The sequence below is a fragment of the Glycine max genome, chromosome 6 (assembly GCF_000004515.6).
Source record: "Glycine max cultivar Williams 82 chromosome 6, Glycine_max_v4.0, whole genome shotgun sequence".
Classification (NCBI taxonomy): Eukaryota; Viridiplantae; Streptophyta; class Magnoliopsida; order Fabales; family Fabaceae; genus Glycine; species Glycine max.
In genome coordinates, this window is record NC_038242.2 from 13,342,889 (window position 1) to 13,361,010 (window position 18,122).

Genomic DNA, 18,122 nt, shown 5'->3' on the forward strand with positions numbered 1-18,122 from the left:
AAGGCAAGTATGTCATAAAGATGAAGTTTTCAAGCGGGGGGAGCTCGAATGAGAAACTCAATCTCCATCGTCAAAGACAAGGAAATCAACTTCTCTAGATGGTGAACTACATGATTCTTTCTTTCACCCTACTGGTTAGTCTTGCCCAGGGAAGAATGCTTTACGGGGAATCGAGTCTCCATAAGTCTCGGAACAATGGCATTTAGTAGCTCTCAATGACGAAGTCTCAAAATAGTAACATGTTTTACCCAATAAGTTAACACATTATATTTCATTAATGAACGACTTAAGAAACTATTTTCTTTCGTTCAATTCCCCTGGTCAAGGTCTTAATTTCATCATTGAACTCAAACTCATTACCTAGAGTTAATGGATTCTTTATTAATTAATCATTAATTTTATAAGTATTTAATCATATCCAATATTCATTCAACTAGTAGCCTAAGACATTGGGTGTTCGAAATTAAAATATAACAAATAATTTGTTAATTACTATGATAATATCAGGTTAAAGAAAACTATTATATTTCTTCTTGAGAATTTCCTATTGACATATCAATGTAATATTAACTATTAGGAATTCTTAATTAAGTTAGTTCAGTGATGACATCTACATATACATCATTTATATATGTAATTTAATAAATGAAATTTATTAATCTTTATCCCATAAAAATTATTACATATATATTGATCTACCTGGATTATGGATGTCATGTTCAGAATAATCCCATGATTAAGAATAATTTAGACTAAAACTATAAAAGACTTGTTTCTCATCATCATAATTTCTATCATGATAATCAGTCTCTAATTTTAATTAAGGACTTGTTTAACAATTTAATAAAATAATAAATATGATAATAAAATTAAGAATAACTCTTTACTAAAATTGATATCATGATAGATTGAATCTTGGGCATACATATTTATCCCTGAACATATGTATGGTTATGGTCGAGCCTCTCCTGGTTAGTGGTTACTTGCTAGGGCTCATAAATGGTAAAGATAGTAAAAGATGGGGATTATGATCCTGAAGATCGGGATTATTATTTTTTTTCATTAATTATAATCATAAAATATTCATGTTAGATTTTATATGTACAATACACAGAGTAAATATTGTTAAAGGAAATAAAAGCTTCACTCATTTAAGGTATGTTTGAGAGTGAAGAAGTTGCATAGGAGAGAAGAGAAGGACATGAAAGTTTAGATTCCTGATACCCTTTCGTGGTTTGGGAGCAAGGAAATGGCAATGAGATTTTCAAAATTTTTTACGGGCCCCTCCACATAGTACATCAGCACCTCAATATGTACTCGGTCGATACCCCCATCTTGCACGTTGCCCATACCCTCTAATGGCACCTTGACCCCAACTTGTACCTCATCATCTTTGTCACCCTTACCTCGAACATTCACCTCATTATTTTCACTTTCATAATCATCAATGACAACAACTTAATATTTTTTGTTTGACGAAAGTCTTTTCCTCTTCCATTTGCTAGACTATCATCAAATACTAGAATATTGCTAAGATGCTCCACATATATGTCGACCACTTCATACCCTTTACAATCTACATCAAGTTGCAATATATCACTATCATTGTTTGAGGGCTTCAAACTGCGATTGAGTGCAGAACTTGGATGTCAGTACTGAAAGCGTTTAAAATGTTTGTAACCTATACTATCAAGTAGCTTTGTGATGTCAATATATGACATCTCATTCACACCCTAACACCATTCTTGTTCTTCACTTGTACCCTTCACATACAAGGTAAAATGCTCATAAATGAACATTCCTTAATGGTATATTCATACCCTAACTTTTTGCACTTCAGTAGGCTTGAAATTAAATGAGACAATAACCACGGTTGCGTGTAGTTAATAACACTACAACTGGCATGATAACATAGTAAATATGTCCAAAATATATGCACTATAGTCCTTATCCACATCACATAACAATAGCCATAATTGGATGAAACAAGGCAATAAACAAATACCAACTAACTTCAACCAAAACAAAAAAATAACTTTTTTCCCAAATTAGGTCATTGTAGAGACTTCTTGTTATTTATTAAACTTTGATGCCTTACTTGTAATATTTCAGAAATAATAACCCTAAATATGAACACAAAACCTTAACATGCATTGAATTCAAAACCACAAAAGAAATTCAAACAAATGGACTACTGCACAAAAAGGACACTAACAATACACTACATATGCATAAAAAAACTCCCAAACCCGTGACTTTCACTATTAAAATACTCTAACCCTACACCACACACAATACAAACCACAACCCTGGACCACTTATAATCAAACTCCCCGAATGAGAAAAGAATTCCTTTAAAGGTGTATAGAATCTAATTTGCAATCGTAGATTTGTTCTTGATGTTTGCTTCCCATGTCAGCTGCATAAGCCTCACGCCCGCAATAACTGAAGTTGCTAGCCATCGATCTAAGACAAGATTGTTGATAATTGCTAAATATGCTTTAATTTCACACATAATTTGAGGCGACTATCAAGCATATTTGATACACTGGACATTGTTTTAACTAAAAAATTAGGATGAGATAAGAATTATCACTTAGGATCTTTAGATTGTTAGTTTTAGGACTTTTGATGTTTTTGAGGAAGTTTTTACAGAGAATTAAGTCAGCAACACAAGTAGAGCTCTGGTCACTTAAGAGTGGCTTGTTGTACGCTTAAGCAAGCCAACTCAAAAACAAATGGAGGAGTCACTGACATGCCTCACTCAACCGAGCCTTCCTGAATGCTTTAGTGAGATGAATGATAAAGTCAAGTTCACTTAAGTGTGACATGCTATGTGCTTAAGTGTGTTAAGTCAGTGAACAACCTTGAATTCATTGGAGGTACTCGTTTAAGCCCAAGCCTCAAGGTGCTTAAGTGAGATAATCAAGTCAAAGGAAGGTCATGAAGACCTTGCTTAAGTGCGACATTTTGTGCGCTTAAGCGAGGAGATCTGTAGTTGTAATTTTTGAAATCAAAAGGTCTCGCTTAAGCAAGATGCAACTCACGCTTAAGCGAGGAGGTCACGATAGGATCAGGCCCATATCATCTTATAAAAAGAGTAGAGTTATAATGAATAGGGGAATTCTAGTGCATTTCAGACAATGACTTTTGGAAAGAGAGAGAGAGAGAGAACTATTCTTAGGGATTTTAACTTTGATTCATGACACATTTGCATGTTTGATCCTTGCAATTGTAATCAAGCTATGAACCACTTATCTCCTCATCTATTGAGGTTGGATAGGTTGAACCTAATTTTATGTAATACTCTCTTTTAATACAATTATCTAGATTTCTTATTATTATTATTATTATGATTATTATCTTAACACTTGTTTTAGATTGATCACATATTATTTGATATTAGGAATCAATAGTTTAGTCGACAAACATTCGTTTGATTCTCGAACTAAAAAGAGTACTTAATTGGGATAGATTCTAAACATAAGTCAAGATCAATTAGTCTCCTTTAATTCTTAAATGTTATGCTAGTTATTTAGATTGATTAGTCAAGACATTGAAAATTAATTTAAATAACTTACTCTTTCGCCTAATACATTAGGGTTAAAATATAATTGTGAATTGAGGATAAATTACATACTAGATTAATTGGGATAATTACATTGAAGAAGGGGAAAACCAAGTCCAACCCTGGTTGTCAAACCATTAATTCTCACAACAATACTTTAATTGTTTCTTCAACTATTCTCTTTTATTTGCTTTTTACTCTTAGGCTTGTTCTTTTACCCATTCAAATACAAACAATTAAGAAATAATTTTAGAAAACCTTAGTTTCTTCATCCTAATTGCCTCAATATCCAATAGTCCTTTGAGATACGATTTGGACGCAAGTCCTGTTCTTATTTTAAAACTTGATTACACTTGATCACACAAAAAATCACCAACAATTGCTCAGGATCAATTAAGTCTTCCTATGCATGTCATCAATTAGTAGAGGAATGAAAGCTTTAAGCCTCACACATCTTTCTCAATGAAGACACAAATTGGATTTGGGAATTTTCCAAATGTTAGGGTTAATGTGTCTCTTTTAGTCTCTGTGTAGTTATTGATGTACAATTTAGGTTAGTTGATTTTTCATTTGTTCAATTTTTTAGTTTTTAAATTTAATTAATTATTTACAAGACACCTAACCCTCAACCAATACAAAGCAATCACATGTCAACAAAGGTGAACATTAAGGTTAATTGCCAATGCACTTAAATTGACATTCCAACCAAAATTCTCTATTTTCAAAAACATGGAGACTCAATGTCTATTTTTTTAGGAGAACAAAAATTATGGATTCATGAAAATAGGGAGACCAAAAATTGCACCTTTGCTCTTATATAGATGGATTTGAAGTTTTTATTTCCTTTAATTGTATTTTAATCTGTGTATTCTACACGTCAAATCTAATATGAATATTTTATGATTATAATTATTTATTATATAATGAAAAATTATTTAGTTTATATAATGGAAAAAGCACAATTTAAATATTTACTTTTTAAAATAATTACATGTATTTACTAAAATGTGTTTAAGACGCCCGATTAAAAAACAAGTAAAAGAAAGAGAAGTCATCTCGTTGTTGAGTAAGCATTACCCTTCTCACAATCCTTGCTACAGTTTGGTTAGAGATATTAAGCATTTTGCCTTCCAGGGAGGTATTTTTTAGTGGCGTCATACTCTCACGGAAGGAAACCAAGTTGCTGATGGGCTTCCTAATTTGGGTTTATCCTTAGATAGGCAGTTTAGGATTTTTGAGGATGTTCCTCATTTTATTTCAAACTATGTTTTAGCGGATGCAAGTTCAGTGATACTTCAGCACAGCTTCTAGTTGTTTCCTTGGGGCTTTGCCCCTCCCATTCACCAAGAAAGAAAGAAAGAGAGAGAGTTTGATTACGAGGAGTTAGTCAACTAAAAGTATGTGTATGGTTATTTTCATAAATGAATTTAATAGTTTGAATACAAAGTTTGTGGACAAAAGTTTTACATCGAATAACGTGTTGCCACATTTAATAAATTCGACATCTCATGAGCCATCAAGAAGCTCGTTGGTTGATGTGGTATGCTTTCTCTTTACATAAGAATCAACTAACCTATGCTACCAAAGAGACAAAACATTTCCCATCATGTGTATAACCTATCATACTACTGCTTATGTACAATAATTAATTACAGGCATGACCTTGTGTCAGTCAGATAAGTTAACAATCTGATCAAGCTGATTCGTAACAAAGGGGTTTCCATTAGCATCCAAATCAATGAGGACAGTGTCTCCTTGCTTGCACTCTCCATAAAGGAATGCCTCACTCAATGGATCTTCTATTAGTGATGTAATTGCCCTTCTCAGAGGGCGAGCACCATATGTTGGGTTATAGCCTTGCTGGCACACAAGGTTCTTGACTGCTTCAGACACCTTTACATGGACTCCTAGGGACAATACCCGTTTCTTCATGTCTTGCAGTAGCAAATCCAATATTTGGAGCAACTGTAGTAAAAATAACATCAATAACACCAACAAAATGAACAACATAGATTATTTTAAACTTGAGTAACACTCTACATTATTCCTTAAAATTATAAATATCAGTTAATTTAATAATTGGAAAGAAAATTTATCCTCTAACTTTTACAAGTGTAAGTCAATTTATTGACAATTAATTTAGTCCTTGACATTACAGAACCAATCAGTAGTCCCTAAATTTGGCAAACATTATCAATTTGATTCAACTTAATCTGTAGTATTAGAGGCCAAATTAACTTATGTACAGTAAAGTCAAGGACTAAATTTATATGTTCCAAATTCAGGGATTGTCATATTCAGAGATCACACTGATAGATCCATAACATTAAACTGGTCATTGTTATTCAAGAACTATTTGATACTCCCTTAAAATCTTAGCTTAACTATTCACTACTATACGACCCTCTAATCATAATCTAGATTTTCTAAGTCATCATAGTTCAGAAAGAATAAGCTGCTAGGCGTGCTTGAATATTTAGTTTCTGTAAAGAAAATCAAAATTATTGCTAACAAACACGACTGAAATGATATACTAAGAGCCTACCAAGTGACTATTAATATTACCAGTGAGCTATTAATCATAACCAAAACTTCACGAACCTGTGACTTTTCAAGGGGTTGAAACACTACCACTTCATCTATCCTGTTGAGCAATTCTGGACGAAAATATGACCTCAGTTCTTCAATTACCATCGATTTCAAGCCATTGTATGATGTTGTTTTATCATCTGGAATCAAGAAACCTATGGAGTTGTGTCGACCCTTAGCAATGGCACTAGACCCCACATTTGAAGTCATCACCACCAATGCATTTTTAAATGAAACTCTCCGACCCTGTTAGAGCCAGGTTTTCAAACATTAAACAGAAAATTTAGGACACCAGTAGTAAAAGTAAAAAGTCCAGATTACATTGACACAAGTATTCACTTTTACTTGGCAAAGAAGCACAAAGGGAAGAAATGAAATTCAAGGAAAAAGTTTCTGATGACAGTCCTAGTAGATTATTAAGGTTCACATCCGCATTCACAAACCTGAGAATCAGTAAGTTGACCATCTTCTAAAATTTGAAGAAGAATGTTGAATATATCTGGATGAGCTTTTTCTATTTCATCCAACAATAACAGTGTGAATGGTTTTCTTCTAATTGCTTCTGTTAAAACGCCACCCTCTCCATAACCAACATAACCTGGGGGAGATCCTATCAATTTGCTCACTGTATGCCGTTCCATATATTCGCTCATGTCTAATCGTACCATGGCTGCCTCCTGAATCAGTTAACATGAAAGGCTAAATATTAAAAGATGAACAATTGTGACATGTGCTGATCACAATGTAACCACTGCAGATCATTAAAAAGAAGAAAAACAACAACAAAATCATCTCTAACTATGATTGCTAAAACATATAGTGTGTCAAGCCTTACCGATCCAAAGTAACACGCCGCCAAAGATTTTGCGAGTTCTGTTTTCCCAACACCGGTTGGGCCACAGAATAACATAGCAGCTATGGGTCTATCAGGATCCTTTAGGCCAACCCGGGATCTCTTCACAGCTCTAGAAATGGCAGCAACAGCCTCCTCTTGTCCAATCACACGCTTCCGAAGTTGATTCTCAAGATCTAACAGAAGAATTCTTTGATCAGCTGTGAGCTTCTGTACAGGAATTCCTGACCAGAGGGAAGCAACTGCTGCTATATCTTCTGGCCCAACTTCTATAGGTCTAAAGAGAAAATATAATGTGTTAGCCGCTCAGAAATCAAATCCAGATACATACAAATGAATGCCCTCTGATTATGGGGTCAAATAACATACTCATTATCGGTGGTTGTAGAAGATAAATATGAGTCCAGTATGAGTTCATTGGTATCGTCAATGCTAGAAGCGCCATAGTATTTAAGCTTGTTCTCCTGAACCAGTGGGAAAGAAATGTCATCTTAAACTAAAACTGTAAGCAATTGATACAGGCAACAGGAAAATACTGTAACCAATGCCATTACCATTTCATGCATGGACTTAACATCTTTAATTTCTTGCCAGTAATCAGCTGGGCACTTAGAAAGGATTCCAGTTTCGTGCTCCTTTTTCTTCTTAAAGGCTTCAATACAAGCTCTACTTCCTGCTTCATCTATGAGGTCAATAGCTTTATCAGGTAGATACCTATCAACTATGTATCTCGCTGACAAATCAACTGCAGCCTTTATAGCCTCTGCAGTGTATCTGCATTTGTGATGTGCCTCATATTTCTCACGTAGACCCATAAGTATCTTGATTGCGTCATCCTATATATTAAAGCATAAAGTCCAATAAGAAATCAAACTATGATTAAAATGCTAACATATAATGATATAGACATGAATATGGAATACAACCTCACTCGGCTCATCAACCCAAACAGGTTGAAACCGTCGAGCCAATGCCGTGTCTTTCTCAAAATAAAGTCTGTATTCATCTAGGGTGGTTGATGCAATACACTGTAAAGAAGATAAAGTTATTGCACTATGAATACCAGACAAGATATGGTGTGTACATATTGTAATATAATTCTTAACAAAGAACAAAAGTGATGATCCCATCTTATACAAAAAATAATAACTTTTAAGCTCATGCAAAATGCACCATAAAATGGATAACCAACTACAAAGGAAAATTCATCAAAGGGCAGAATTATTTTCTTCACAGTTGTTACACCCAAAAAGTTTAAATTCAGAGAGAGCATCTCTTTGCCTACCATGAACCCCGCCCCAAGAAAAAGAACAAATGAAAACCCCAACGAAACAAAAGATTTAACCGAAAATAAGTTATTGAATATAATCACTTATCAACCAAGCAAAGAAACAGCCCCATCCATGGCACTCAATAGCCTTAGCATTATTGAATATAACAAATTCTGGCAATGAAAACCTTATCTACCATAGTTTTGACTAGAGGATGCAGAATAAGTCACATGATTTGGGGAGGGGGTGTTGAATTGCAATCGTCAGAAAATTTATTAACTTGATTATTAGAACCTTTCTGATGGTTTCCTCAAGTTCAACTTCGTGATCAGAAAGGTTTTCGAAGTATAACATTGGATAAAAAAAGCTTAACTATCTGATGACTTCACAAATTAGGGAAATGTGAAAACTGATCAATCAGCCCAGTTACATGCTCCTTGACATTCCCGCTACCTTTTAGTCCATTAAACTTTGTTCAAATCACTCCTCCAAGAGGTTCATATTCATTAATCCTCATTGCCCCTAAGATAAAAAATATCAAGACCCGGCTTGATGGAAATTGGAGAGAGTGAGAGACTCAAGCACTAAACATACAACTTTTCCATCATTTCAGTTATAGGTTGCCTTGTTAATGAAAGAATTTCTCTAGTACATGTGGCCTTTGGATTCCATAACTTATGAAAAGCAAGATATTTAACACATATCTCTTCTAGTTCCAAATGATAATGATTCATGATGGCCTTTCATCTGAGAGAATGTATAGTATGATCTAAGCTGCATCTAAATACAAGTATGATAGCCTCCCAAATTTTCATGAAGATGTCTATTTTACTAATCTCAAGTATGATAGCTGTGTAGTAACTAGTAAGCAGTAACCATATATTTTGACCTCCAACTTTAATCTTATGTGTTATTAGTAATTGTTTACACTACACCAGCCCTCAAACCGAAGACGTGTTTATGTTCAGGAGTCATTTAGAATAGAAAAAACTAGCAAATGCAAATACATGACCAATAATCACCTGAAATTGACCCCTTCCAAGTGCAGGTTTAAGTAAATTAGCTATGTCAAGGCCAGATCCCTTATTTCCTCTCCCAATTGTCCCTGCCTGAACAAGTATGTGAACTTCATCAATGAAGAGAATGACATCACCTGCATTTCAAGAATAATCAGAGAGAGCTAAAAAAAAATCCTCTTCTAGGTTCTAGCCAGCCAAGTATGTATTCACCTAACTTTTTCACTTTTTTTTATTGTTAAAATGTATTCACCTGACTTTATTATGTCTTTTACTAATTTTGTAACCCGTTCCTCTAGTTCTCCTCTTTCTTTTGCTCCAGCCATTAATAGGGCTATATCCAAGGACATCACACGCTTTGTCTGCAGAAACACAAATCAGAGAGTAAAATTACAATGACAGAATTACACAAGGGCAGATCAGAAAAGAAAAAGTTGGGAAACACCAATAAGTTATTCAGAAACATACCAATAAAAAAGGAGCAACATCTGCCTTAGCAATGCGAAGCGCCATCCCCTCTGCAATAGCTGTTTTTCCAACTCCAGCTTCACCAAGAAGAATGGGATTGCTTTTTGTTTTTCGGCATAGAATTTGAATAATTCTCTGAACCTCAACTTCTCGGCCAACAACTGGATCAATTCTTCCTTCACTCGCACGGGCAGTGAGATCCACACAAAATTGTGATAGAGCACTCTCCTCTGACAATGATTTCAAAAACTCTTCTCAGTTCTCAGCCTTGAATCACAAAAGTGCAAAACAATGAACAAACTTATAAACGATTTTCTTACCTCCTGTTGTGGCAGAGGCTCCTGCATCAGAACCTTTTCTAGAAATCGATTTGTTAGGCACCCCCTTGGAAATCACATTCGGTTCTCTACCATCTTTAGCAATCTCTTTTTGTAGTCTGGAGAATGCCACAGATGCCAACTGGCTTCCATTTGTCCCCAATCTGAAATCATATTTGTATACTACCAACATCAATGGCAAAAAATTGATCGTTACACATTTTTTTTTATTTCAATCATAGATTCTACACATACTACAATAGCATCAATCACATTTATCTACAATTTTCTATAACATCAAGTATCACGATGAAACTACAACCGCAATCATGATTATACATATTTATTTTTATACCGTAAAAGATTATAGTTATACATATTTTTTAATTTTAATCATAGATCTTGCACGTATCACAGACACATCCGCCACATTTGTCAACAATTTCTTATAATAGAAAAAAAATTGCTGACAAAACTGCAACCATAACCACAGAATAAAATCTCACGAGTAACGACTACAATTCATCACTGTGACTGCATCGTGATCCGTGACCATAGTCACATAAGCTGTATTTGTTGGCATCAGCCACATTTGTCAACAATTTCTTACAATATAAAAAAATTGCTGACAAAACTGCAACCATAACCACAGAATAAAATCTCACGAGTAATGACTACAATTCATCACTGTGACTGAATCGTGATTTGCGACCATAGTCACATAAGTTGTATTTGTTCACAGTTTTCTACAATATCAAGAATTGCCACAAAATTACAACAGCGACCACAATTTAAAATATTAGAACAATAAAATCCAAGGTTGGGAGGGAATTGTTATTATAGTACCTGTAAAGGACCCTACTAACACTTCCATCATCTACTTTGACCAAACCAACGGTAATATGTTCGGGGCCAACGAACTTGTGTCCCAGAGACTTGGAATACTCAAACGCAGCCTCAAACACGCGCTTCGCGTTAACAGAAAACGGAACCTGCGTGGCACTCGCTTTGCTACCGTCATCATCAACCCCAGCACGTGCGGCACCAGAGCCGGCACGTGCGGAGCCATTCCGAAGCCAGACGCTGCGCACAACCTCACGCGCCTTCTCGACGGTGACACCAGACGCGAGAAACCCATCGGAGGAACGATCCTCCTCGGCTATGAGCCCCAGAAGAAGATGCTGCGTGTAAACTAATTCGCTTCCGAGCGCTTTGGCTTCCCTCTGCGACAAAACTATGGCCTTTATAGCTCTCTCGGTGAACCTCTCGAACACCGCGGAAACCCTCAACGACGCTCTTCTTCTCTTCTTATTTGTTCTGATCGGTGACAGCGAGGTGAGGGTGAAGCCTTTTCTTTGAGAGACGAGAAACGAAAGAGAACTATAGGGGCGCGTGAATAGAGGAGGGTACGAGGTAGCAGAAACCGATGATGTGGTTGTGGTGGAACACGGTTCCAGAGGGAGGGAGCGGTTGCGTGAGTAGCGGTTGGAAAGTACTATTGTTCCGAACCATGAGGATGAAACTTGCATCGTTGAGAGGGTGATTTGGGTTTTTTGCGGCCAAAAATGAAGTGAGTTTGGAGGTTGAGGTTGAGGCTGTTACGTGTGAATAATGAATGTTAAGAAGCAGTGAGGCGCGAAGATCACGGGGGTTTCGTTGATGACTAAGAAAAGGAACCTTTTTTGTTTATTTATTTAACTTAATTTTTGTGGGATTTTAAATTGAAGTTTTTCTTTCGTTTTTGGATTTAGAAGAAGAAAGAAGAACGGGGAAGGAAGGTATGGAGTGAGAATGGCGGACACGTCACCGAGAGCAAAAGAAAGCCAACTTTTTCTTGCTTTCTTTCTTACTTGGGAAACTGCTAATTGCTAATGCTTTGATCAATCCAGAAAGCAACGCCAAAAGGTCAGCGTACCTCGACTTCCCGCAACGCAACCACTTTCTTCTATAGCCGCCAACCTTTTTTTTTTACAAATACTAGTACTTCTAATTAATCACAATAATGATGAACTAAAATATCTTGGGCCATTATGAAAGGGGTAATGAATCTACCCAAAAAATAAATAAATGAAGCAAGTTCGCTTATGCTACCATTAAGCCATTAATGCTAAGGTTCAGTACTAGTTGGGACTTAATTAAGACATACCAACTTTTATGATCATTTAATCAATTACTTACGTAGTTCACTTCTCAATGATGATTTTTTCTTTTGACGATGATCTATGATAACTATTGGGTTATACTGAACATGTTATTTTGGCCGATTATGGGATCATTTCTTAAGTCAACATCATAGTCTATTTCCTCTCTTGAGCCAAAAGAACGCCAATTTTTACCATCCTAGGAGGGGTTACAAGTTACAACCATAATATAAGTTCACAAGTTAAGAGGTAGACTTTTCCGCGGTTAAGTGCAGGTTTGAAAGAGTTCTGAGAATCTTTTTTAAACATTTTGAAATCACAGAAAACGTTCCGAGAATGTAGGGATCCAAAAAAGACACGTGCTCTATCCTAACTAAAACGGACATTTTCCAACAACCAATAATATATATGCCCCATGATGACCCATCGGGGCATTTCCACACGGTGTCTACCGTACGAAAAAATGGGTTCATTTTCACACTTCCTTCCAGTATTTAGTATGTTTGACAATCTTGCTGTAGATGAACTTCTCAAAGTGAATTTCTTTTAGCCTATAGCAAGATCTACACTGACACTATAAGCCAAAAAGCTATGAGATATTTGAGGATAATCTGTGCAATGAACAAGCCTTGCTTGATAGCAGCCAGCTCAGCATTAGTACTGGTAGTAATGATGCAAACACGTGCCCTCAAGAGTAAGTTTAACAAAGCCATGTGGAGGTAGCTGGGGACATGGAACAACCCAGATTGTGATGTGAGTCTAAAAACCGGTAATTAATAGTCATCATCCATGCCTAAAATGGAGTGAACAGCAAGAGGTAAAAAAATACCACTTTCTGCTACCAATCAGTATAAGTCAATCTGTTCCAGACAGGAGGTTAACGACAATGCCTACATCAATTGCTTTAGATATCTGCAATTAATTCTATCACGGTTATATTAGTTAGTTAATCCAATTAGTTACTATTGGTGATTAGGCTGGTATGTTTTCTGTTTCTGTTAGTTATGCTACATATAAAACTTCTTGCTGGTATTCAAATCAACTGCTCTGGGACAAATCAATCTGACTCTAGGGTATCTCAGCAACCAAAAGTGGTTGGTACAACCGTACAAGTGGTTCCAAACTTATGTCCTTTAAGTTTTTAACCAAAGATTGAGGTTCAATCACCAGCTTGAAAATTGAGTCGCGAAGGGAGGTATCACTTTATCCTAATAGGCCGGCCGACCTGGTGGGAGGGAATTCGTTGAGTGCTTCCTGGTTATACAAAAAATAGACCTTCTCTTTAAACCTCCATTTTCTTCCTCTTCAAGAGTTCTTCCCTCATTTCTTTGGCATGTTTCTCCCTCTCTCACTCTGTAGGATCAGTCATTGCCTCCCTCACAGCCTACATATTGTAGCATGCCTATCTCTAGATTCATATTTAATGAAGGCAAACCAAAAGCAGAATTATATTATGTCAAAATGTGTTTTGAGCTTTTGGACAATCGTTATTTTCAATTGGAGATAAAGTTAAAATATTCTTGTGTTCATAATTGCTAATATGAAGCAATAAATTCTTCACTCGAGGGTCCTTTTTGAGGTCCATCAGCTTTTTTACTATGCATTGGAAATTTATTGCCCCTGGCTGCTGAACTTCCAAAATTATGAGATTGACAGACCAAGCTATGCCAACCAATGGAAGGTGCATCTCTCCTAGACCAGAAGTTTCACTACATCACTTGCACAGAACAATTTCTACAGACTTTTTTTTGGTTAAAATGATGGCAGGCTTGAACTTGAAGTTGTAACTTTTTGCTAACTACCAATGACCGCTATCCCACACACATGCCTGTTCAACAATAAATGAGGCTTAAAATAAAAAATTTTAAATGATTACTTTAAATATGTTAAATCTTTTTATAAATACATGTGACTTTTTTTTATCAACATGTGAGATCTTTTTATTTTATGAATATTAATAACAAACATTCTTTTTATGAATCTAAGGACTTTAATTGTTTTATCCTTATGTTGGTCCAATAAATTTTCTCTTCAATGTATTTCTAATAGGAGTAGATAACTCTTTTATATATATATATATATATATTAGAGATATACATAACATTAATACTCCATTTATTGACATCAAATTGGCCATTGAATGTGAATTGATGCCATCATTTCCATCCTTCAAACGCCGATTTGATAGCAAAAACATGACGCTTACGTACGGGCCAATTTTATGTCATATTTTAGAGGACTAATTTGATGTAATTGTAAGTGAACAACTGACTAATTTGATGTAGTTATAAGATAACAACTGGTGTGATGCCACATATATCTTTGAAGGACCACAATGGACATGTACACTTTCTAATAGCACTTAAAAAAAACTGTTGTACTGGGGAAAAATGGGAAATTAATAATTAAAAAGCTATCCAAACCCAAAAAAAAAATGCAATATCAAAGAAATAATTGAATGGAGCCTTATGAATGGACTAAAGATCGTCTATGTGCTGAATACACATAAGACCACAGTGTTAATGCCGTAGCCAGTAGGGATTGTGGATCGAAATGTACAAAAAAACAAATTAAATTAGCAAAATCATCCCATATAGATTATGTTGCCTGCCAGCTCCCAACTTTTTTGGAGATTATATTGTCTGCACATAAATTTAATCATGACCAAAAGTGTTTGATGGAAGGCAAAATTGAAGGTGCTGTTATGGATGTGTTTGAGGACGAGCCTCAAGTTCCCGAATGTGTATAAAGTAATTACATGGACATCAATTGGGACTTGGGAAATAGTTGAATTAAATAATGGTAATGTGAAAATTTCTTTATGTACGTAGAAAATCAAACTTACTGGAGGTTCAAAACGAGAAAGAAAGAATCAAGAATGCAGCATCGCCTTTCCATTGCAAAAAAGGGAAAAATAGGAAAAGTTAATAAAATGGTATGTTGGACAAAGAACCTATAGATGACAAAAGAGAATTTAGGCTTAGTTAATGGGATTTGAAGTTCTGTTCTAGATATTCCACAAGTGGATGAAGTGTTGTTTGATCGAACAAACGAGATACTAGCATTAGAAAATAATTGGTTTGTGGTCCTGTTTGATGGACAACTAAATATGACCCTCAACATCAAGCTAGGACTATTCATGACAGCAACCGGATGAATGGATGATCCACACCTCAATTGTACGTGGAGTAGGGGACTGGGCCCTCACGTTCACCAAAGGATCCCATATTAACATTCTTAAAATTAAGCCAAGGATGTGCTTACTTTTTTGTGTATGTACCATGTGATATATATAATTAAAGTATTGACCTAAGAGTTTGATGTCTTCAATAGTATATTCTTAAAAGGTTTTTAACAAAACAAGTTATATAAATCTATGGTCAAATCTTTGCTCAGACGTGTGTTTAATAAAGTCTTGTGTTTCTTTTGGATCTAGATCTTCTTCCATTCATAATAATTGAAAAGTTTCCAATTAAAAGAAGATAGACAGTCAAATTAAATGTGCATTGAGATTAAATTGAAGGCTTACCCATAAACTCACCCTTTCACTTACATACTCTTAAACTCACTGTAGGATTAAAATGAATGATTGAGATCGATCAACTCATCAAAACTCACCGTATCATTTGCCTCATTCTTATTTCGTTTCTTTTCCCTTTTCACAAACAAATGCTGGCGGCAAAGTCGACCACCTTTTGAACCTTCACTTCCAGTGACTCAAGTATAGCATCCCTAACAACGAGATCTCAATTCTGTTATGGGGCTTTCGATTTTCCTCTTTTTCTCAGCAAATGAAAATGGGTCTGGGAGAACATCTATTTTTTGCTGCTATCCCTCGACACAGATGGGATTCAAAACGAAATGCAGAAAATATAATAGAATAACATGAACCAAATTATAATTTAACAGCAAGTTAAAAAAAATGTGTTGTGGAGGTTCCTTCCAACAGTTGGAAATTCAGATTTGCTATTGTCCAGTGTGATATCTTGTCATTTTTTCTGGCGACTTACAATGGAGAATAGGAGAAAGCAACAAAAAAATAGTGCTATGGAAAGACAAGTTAAAATAACATGGGATACGTGACAAAATCAAAATCACTTATATAATCCAAGGGTTCGGAAAATTTTAATTAAACCTCGGTTGATATCTCTTATTCTTCACCCAAAAAGAAGCACATATATAGCTGAATTGATATATAATTATTTTAATTTAATTAGTAGTCTTAACTTTGAGTTCGAATATGTAATTTTATTAAATATTTTTAAAAAAAATTGTTAATCCATAATAATCTCATAATGCTGGAACAAAATTATCTCAAAATTATTTCTTGTAAAAGATGAAATATTCTTTGTCTATACTAAACAAATATTTTTTTATAGAAGAAACTTGTGTCTATTATTTAGAAGAGCCTCGTGCGTATATATTTTCTCATTATTAAAATTTTTACAGTGTCATTTAATGTATCTTTGACTAATTTTCTCTTATTTTCTCCTCATTTTTCAACTAGATGTTGATGTAGAGGAAATTTATATGCATATAACTTTTTTGCTCTTTTTTTCTTCAAAGTTTCACAACACAGTTTTTTATTGAGCAAAGGTCTCCAGCCAATTAGAAGGACAACAAACCAATTTTTGGTTGAATTAAATTCCATGGATAGTTCTTTCGTAATCTCTTACGATCACGCTCATAGCATAGTTTGGTTAATTAGTGATAAGAAGGAATCAAGTTACATGAAGTAAGTTTAAAAGAATCATTTTTTTAATCTGATATTCAAACACAAGTTACTCGTTAAAATCATTCGATTAAAAGAAAATTGACGAGAAATAACACGAAATGATTTATTAAAAAGAAATCGAATTGGTGAAGTTCCAATGCTTCAATGGTATTCAACCTTTGTGTGCCGAGCATCATGGCATGAAACGCGATGAATTGGTGCGGGGCCTGCGGGCTATAAAAATATATATGCACCACAACAACTCGGTTAACGAATCTGTCAGGTCTAGTAATAGCTCAATGTTGACTGGAATATACTTTTTTTTTTATATATATATAAATACAACACGTTTTGTGTAATAGAAAGATTAAATAAGAGAATAGAAAACAAAATATATTGAATGATTAAAACTCCTAGGCAAATAAATCCACTAAAGTACCTTCGTTTTATTATTTTTTTATTTTTAACAAAGTACAGTAAGTTGTTAAATATACTTTGTAGGTTTCACTAAAGAAAGTAATTAAAAACGTTACTGGAAAAGACGAAATATCCCAAATTGACAAATTGTTTATATTTTTGATCCTGGGATTCGCCTTATTTTAAGCTGCACTGCGGTCCAAAATAGCTTACATTAATTAATTTCATAATTTAATTGTAAAATTTGTTTTCCTATTTCACTAAAATTGATTCTCTTTTTTTTTTAATTCAAGTAAAAAAGTGATTTTTATTGTTAAATTTTAAATATTGACAAGATTAGAAAGTTGATCAACATTTTTTTTTAAATAAAAACTTTAAAATATTTAAAGAATAATTAAAATTATGATTTTTAAAATGAGAAACACATTCTTTTATTATTATACTAAATATTCATTTAAATATTTGATGCAAAATATAATATTAATATAAGTTTTATATGAAAATAGTTTAAAATTTAAAATTTATTTTTTTATAATATATTATATTTTTATAATTTCATATATTATTTTTTAAAATATAATATATAAGATTAAATTTTATTTTTACATAAATTAGAATATGTATATTTATATAATTTTTTTTATTTTATATATTATATATATTTTAAAAGATAAATATAATACATAAATAAAAATAAAATTATATAAATATATGTATTCTTATTTATGTGAAAATAAAATTTAATTTTATACAATATATTTTAAAAAT

The 18,122-nt window shown here is 34.1% G+C and overlaps 1 protein-coding gene across 1 annotated transcript; it reads right to left on the reverse strand.

Annotated features, from left to right (window-relative positions):
- Positions 1-4,955: 4,955 nt before the first annotated feature.
- LOC100793074 (chaperone protein ClpD, chloroplastic) lies at positions 4,956-12,207 on the reverse strand. Its single transcript, XM_003526860.5, has 12 exons — positions 10,929-12,207; positions 10,086-10,246; positions 9,766-9,995; positions 9,551-9,659; positions 9,304-9,434; positions 7,937-8,038; positions 7,565-7,846; positions 7,380-7,474; positions 6,993-7,287; positions 6,601-6,834; positions 6,170-6,403; positions 4,956-5,533 (listed from the first exon to the last, which is right to left on the reverse strand). Exons 1-12 carry the CDS (start codon positions 11,609-11,611, stop codon positions 5,237-5,239), a joined length of 2,853 nt encoding a protein of 950 aa, XP_003526908.1. The 5' UTR covers positions 11,612-12,207; the 3' UTR covers positions 4,956-5,236.
- Positions 12,208-18,122: the final 5,915 nt, after the last annotated feature.

Coding starts and splice junctions, on each gene's coding strand:
- LOC100793074 (XM_003526860.5), bottom strand. CDS start 11,611: ATGCAAGTTTCATCCTCATGGTTCGGAACAATAGTACTTTCCAACCGC. Junction 6,404..6,600: donor GTCAACTTACTGATTCTCAG/GTTTGTGAATGC, acceptor TGGCTCTAACAG/GGTCGGAGAGTTTCATTTAA. Junction 5,534..6,169: donor AACCCCTTGAAAAGTCACAG/GTTCGTGAAGTT, acceptor TTTTTACTACAG/TTGCTCCAAATATTGGATTT.